At 39.3% G+C, this 6,000-nt stretch overlaps 1 protein-coding gene across 2 annotated transcripts in view; it reads left to right on the forward strand.

The window, feature by feature from the left end:
- Positions 1-6,000, forward strand: part of RABGAP1 (RAB GTPase activating protein 1) — a 174,012-nt gene that overhangs the window by 140,421 nt on the left and 27,591 nt on the right. For both annotated transcript variants that reach the window (XM_006834741.1, XM_006834742.1), the window contains one exon: positions 208-336. In XM_006834741.1, the coding sequence (XP_006834804.1) occupies positions 208-336 (129 nt within the window). The remainder of the gene's footprint in view (positions 1-207; positions 337-6,000) is intronic.

A 6,000-nucleotide genomic window follows, 5' to 3' on the forward strand; every position in this document is an offset into this window, starting at 1 on the left:
GTAGGCTGGTCTGAATTTCATTTTGTCAGCCTCTTAACATGTTCACATGTTTTCCTGAGACTGAGTATGTGCAAAGGGCTCTGATAAAAGCTAAGAAGTATCTTTTGGGGAATTGTTGAGGAGATGGGTTTACAAGATGCTTCTTGGGCATCTTCATAGCAAACATTTTTGTATACATGATTGCATTTTCTTGTTTTCTTCATTAAGACTTCCAAGGATGACTTGTTGTTGACAGATTTTGAAGGTGCCTTGAAGTTCTTCAGGGTTCAGCTCCCTAAGAGATATCGCTCAGAAGAAAATGCAAAAAAACTAATGGAATTAGCTTGCAACATGAAGGTAAGATCTTTTTGTACTAATTTAAATATTTTGGTAAATATCTCACTGTTTCTGGTCAAACTGTTGACATTTAAAGTAGGTAAAATTGTAATAATAAAATATCCTTTTCTTTTGTATAATTCTTACCCTTTCTTTCAAAATATTTTCCATATATACTAATCTCTTATAAGTTAAATCTCATTGGTCCCCTTAAACTCTGAGAAAGATATTCCCATTTTTAAGACAAAGCAAAACACAGAAGTTGTAACTTACCTAGTCATTTACTAGTTAGTGGCTAACTCCAATTTCATTATTTCTACTGTGTTCTCCTTTAACTTTCAGCTTTTGTTGTTATGGTCGGAAATTCCCTAAAATAAAACTAATACTACATAAAGAAAAATTGCTTGATTTTATTACATGAAATAACATGTATGATGTATACTGGTCTTTTAAGTGTAAATATATATATATATATATATATATATAAAGATATATAAAGATATACATATATGTATATAAACTGTTGTTTAAGTGTTGCTGACTTGCTTCCAACTAATATCAACCCTGTCCAGGGTTTCCGAGGAACAGCTGGTGGGTTGAACTACCAATCTTTTGGTTCCCAGTCCAGTGCTTATCCTACAGTGCTACAACAGGAGGTGGTTGGTGGTTCAAACCCACCAACCACTCCACAGCAGAAAGATACGGCATTCTGCTTCTGTATAGATGCACCGCCTTGGAAATCCTATGGGGCAATTCTATAGCCTATGAGGAGCTGTATGAGTTGGACTCAACTCAGTGGCAGGTGGATTAAGGTACATAAAAAATTGTCATATTTCCTTTATGTGACTCTGGAAGGTAGAACTAGGATCAGCATGTCAGGGCAGATACAGTGTTGGGTAAGTTTCATTAAGTTTCACTTAGTAGAGTGGGGCATGGAATCAGAAAGATCTGATTTCAAAGTTACTGTACCTATTTATGATTCGATTACCTCATCTATGAAAAATTATTGGACTTTTAGTTCCGGTTGTGGATCCTGGTGTGGTGTTATAGGATAAGCATTGGACTGCTAACCACAAAGTCGTCAGTTCAAACATTCTAGCCGTTCCTCGAAAAGCTTATGCAGGATTGCTATGAGTTGGAACCGACTGGACAGCAGTTAACAGGAACAGCAGCTTTGTGCTACTTTGTTTCAGGCACTGAACTTTCGTATTTCACTCATACTTATCTAGCTATTTAAAGACTTGGTTTTGTATTTCCTCCAGCATTTCTATGTTTAGAGGGGGGGATGGTCTGAGCTAGCTCTATCTAATGTACACACAGACCTGCTACAGTTAATCTTGTGGAGTGTAATGGAGTAGTGCTGACTCATAGTGTCTCTATATAGGGTTTCCAAGGAGCAGCTGGTGGGTTTGAACTGCTGACCTTGCACTTAGCAGTCCATTGCTTATCCCTACAGCACCACAAGCATGTTAACCTAGGAAACAGCAGCCCGAGGAATATAAATTATCATTAATGTTGCCATTAAAATATTAACCTATTTCACCTTTAGTATGACAGCGTTTCATTAGAGTTTACCATGTGCCGGGCATCATATACTTTCACATATGAGAAATAACTATAATATTTGAAATTAACATGGTGCCTGGTGATTAGTAAACAGTCAAGTAGTGGTGACTACTACTATAATTATTTTCACCTGTTTTTTTAAGCAGCTCTTAAATAGACTGTTTCCAGTAATATTTTCAAGGAGAATGGGGTATGCAAAGAGCATAGAAGCAAGTGAGTTCTGAGAGTCTTTGAGTCATTCTTCCCACTTCAGTGTGTGGTGCATCACACACAAGGATACTGCCTCTTATTTGCTCATGGTTTCTTCCCTTCAAAACCTTCTGTTTTCTTTTTAGTTTCCCCACTTCATTGGTACCTGATTTCTGGGCCAAAAACCGTGTTGTCATCTTTGACTTCTCTTTCTTTCATAGTCCACATTTTACAAACTCTTGTGGCACTGTAGGATAAGCACTAGGCTGCAAGGTCAGTTTGAACCGCAAGATCGGAGCTTCAAACTCACAGGTTGCTCCTTGGAAATCCTGTACAGGGTCACTTTGAGTCAGAACTGACTTGATGGCACTTAACAACAACTATCTTTGAAGTATGCTCTGAATCTCCTTTCCATCTTTACCAGTAATATCCTATCTAACCACATAATTTCTCTTTCAGATCATTCCAGTAGCTTCCTAACTGGCTGTCCTGTTTTCTCTGTTGCCCCCCTCCCAGGCTGTTCTCTGTCCTCTCTCTTCATTGCTTAAAACTCTATTATTGACTTGTTATCTCAGAATCAAATCAAATTCTTGCTCTGCATGAGGTGGCCCCTGACCACCTCTCTGATTCCCCTTGCTCTTTTTGCTTCTGACACTCTGGCCTTCTTACTGTCCCATGCATGTCTATCCCTGGAGCCTTTGCAGAGTCCCTCTGCCTATCATGTTTTCCTAGATGTCTGCATGACTTCTTAGCTATTTCAGACTTCCACTCAACTGCCATGCCATCAGAGAACGCAAACCAAGCCCATTGTCATCAAGTCGATTCTGACTCATAGCAACTCTGTATAGGATTTCCAAGGCTATAAATCTTTATAGAAATAGAAAGCCTCATCTTTCTCCCATGGAGCGACTGGTGAGTTTTGAACTGCCACCCTTGTGGTTAGCAGTCCATGGTCCTCCTATATCACTATTAGAGAGGCCTTCTCTAATGATACCATCCAAAGTAGCAGCTCCACCAAACATCTATGCTTGTCTCTGTGCTCTGTCTTGGTTTTCCTCATTTCTCTTATAACCACCTACTTTAATCTGTTTATTTGTTTCTTGTATGCCTGCCATCACTGGAATGAAAGCTTTGCAAGAGAAAGGATTTTATCTCTTTTATTCACACTGAATCCCCAGCACCTGGGATAAGATCTGGCGTATAAGTATAAGCTGACTGAGTGAATGAATGAGCATGCTGTTCTACAAACAAGAGTTAATAGATTTGGGCAAGGCTTAAAAATAGCTTTAAACAAAACACCTTTTGCATTTTTATTAGCTTGAAACATTTTAATTATATATGGTTCCTTGAGTTCCTTAGTCCACAAGGGGAAGATGTCTAATATGGTGGTAGGTTGTTTTTTTGGGGGGCCTATGCTTTGAATGAATTAAGGCAGATAAGGCTGTCTTTAGTATGTTTGCATAGCACATATTTGGTGCTTAGATATGTAATTCCTATTAGTCCTGGAGGGCTTTGTGTGGTTGGGCACAACTTGGATAATTCTCCCTATTTGTACATGGTTTTTGGTAAGAAAGAGTAATTTTTCTTGTAATTGACTCACAGTATGGAATGCATATAGATTCACCAGGACATGAGAGAATGAGATTTTCTGCTAAAAGGTGAGATAATGGTGTTGGCAATGATTAGTTGTGTTCTGGCAGCTGTGCTTAAATACCAAAGAATATTAGTGCCATGTAAATAATATTTGAACTAATTATTGGAGAAAAATTTAAATGATTATTTCTCAGCTACAAGTCATCACTGATTTGCCAGCTGAAAATAATAATAAAACATTAGGAAACAGTCACAAGGCCTGGGGACTGCGTCAGTATAAAGGCACAGACAGGCGGATTCTAACTAGGTGAATGGTTTGGAAACTATATTTGGAAGTTTTTGGTAATAGAATTTATAAAGGAAACATGGGCTCCACCGCTTATTTAAATCTTGTTCCTTATTTAAGTCTTTTGAAATAGTGGCTTGGCTCACTCAGCTGTACTTCGTGATTGAGGTGGTGGTGGTTGTTAAGTGTTGTTAAGTCGATTCCGACCCATAGCAACCCTGTATAAGGTTTCCAAGGAACCTTGCAGTTCAAACGACTTTGAGCTCTGACGCATTAGCCCACAGCACCACACCAGGACTCCGAGGTGGTGGTGGGGTGGTGTTAAGTGCCAACAAGTCAGTTCTGACTCATAGCAACCCTGTATAGAGTTTCCAAGGAGCAACTAGTGGATTTGAACTGTCAATCTTGTGGTTCGAAGTCTAGTGCTTACATCCCACAGCATACACCAGGAGTCCTCGTGATTGAGGTAAGATTTGGGAATAGTTTGTTAGAGGCCAAGCAGCAGATGATACCTTTTACTGGTATGTGTTTTAACATTAGGGTATTGTAATGCCCCAGAGTGGTGTAGCTCATATAAGTATCTCTTTTCATTCTTGTCGTACCTTGTGGGGTAGGTAGGGCAAATCCCATATGGCAAATGTGAGGTTTATAGAAGTCAAGTGACTTACCCAAGGGGACCTGGCTATACAGTGACAAGAGCTGTAGTGAACTCCTAACTCCACATGCCCAGGGTTCTCCACTGCCTCCTCTCAGAAAATACAAGTTTGGTGTGGCAGTACCTTCAGTGGCCACAAGATGGGTGTGTTGCTGCTCAAAAATGTCTGTAGTCCTCTCTCTGTGTCCTGAGTTTTCCTCTCTATAAATCTTACTCTGCTTTTTCTCTCCTTCCGGGCCTTTTACTTCTCCCCTTACCTCCTTTCTCCTTTAAGTGAGAATATTATGTAGATGAAATATTTTACATATTTTTTAGATTCCTTGCTCATCTCATAGTCTGTAATTTAAGTAACGTACATCAAAATGTATTGGTTGTCACTGGAATTCCTTCCCGTCAATGGATCAGTGAACTGTGATTAAAAAAACAAAAAGATTTCCACTTTCGATATAAGATCTACATGGATTGGTTGTTTAGGAGGTCTAACAGCTCAAAAACACTTGTGCCCTGGTGTTGTGATCAGTTACACAATAGACTGCTAACTGCAAGGTCAGAGGTTCAAACACACTAGCTGCTCCACGGGAGGAAGATGAGGCTTTCTGCTCCAGTAAAGATTGAAAGGGTCCTGGTGTGGTGCTCTAGGTTAAGCAGTGGCTTGCTAACTGCAAGGTCAACCAGTCACACCCACTAGTTGATCCTATACAGGGTCCCTATGAGCTAGAACCGACTCAATGGCACTCAGTAACAACACTTAGTCTTTAGATAGGAAAATGGGAAAAAATGAATCCTAAGTCTTTTTTGTGGTTGCTGTTATTTAAGAAATAATTTGTTTCTGTCTGTACAGTGGTTTTTAATATGTGAGACTGGTTTAGAAGAAGCAAGAACAATAGTAAGAAAGATAGCTCAGAGGGAGGGTGGTTTGTTTATTTTTTTGTATGCAAGTGTTTACCCTAAGACTTTACCCATTTACTTTACTATAGAATCCTATCGTTGCTTCCTTGGAATTTATTTCAAGCATAAAATGAATGTGCCAGACAAGAAACTTAACAAGAAAGTATATTACTACAAAAAACAAATGAATGTAATCCTAAACATTTGTTGGGTTTGTTAAGTGTCATCAAGTCTGTTCGGACTCAGAGCAACCCTGTGTAGAGTTTCTAAGAGGTGGATTGTGGATTTGAACTGCAGACCTTGCATTTGGAAATTTGCCTTCAGGGTATATTTTAGTTGTGAGCTAAAAACACTATTTTCATACTTTATTGAAATCCTTTGTGTAGTCAGTGTGTTGTTGTTGTTTATCAGTGCCATCGAGTCAGAACCGACTCATAGCGACCCCATGCACAGCAGAACGAAACAATGTCCGATCCTGGGCCAACCTCACTACCGCTGCCACACTTGA

The sequence above is a fragment of the Chrysochloris asiatica genome, unplaced genomic scaffold (genome assembly GCF_000296735.1).
Source record: "Chrysochloris asiatica unplaced genomic scaffold, ChrAsi1.0 scaffold00014, whole genome shotgun sequence".
Classification (NCBI taxonomy): Eukaryota; Metazoa; Chordata; class Mammalia; order Afrosoricida; family Chrysochloridae; genus Chrysochloris; species Chrysochloris asiatica.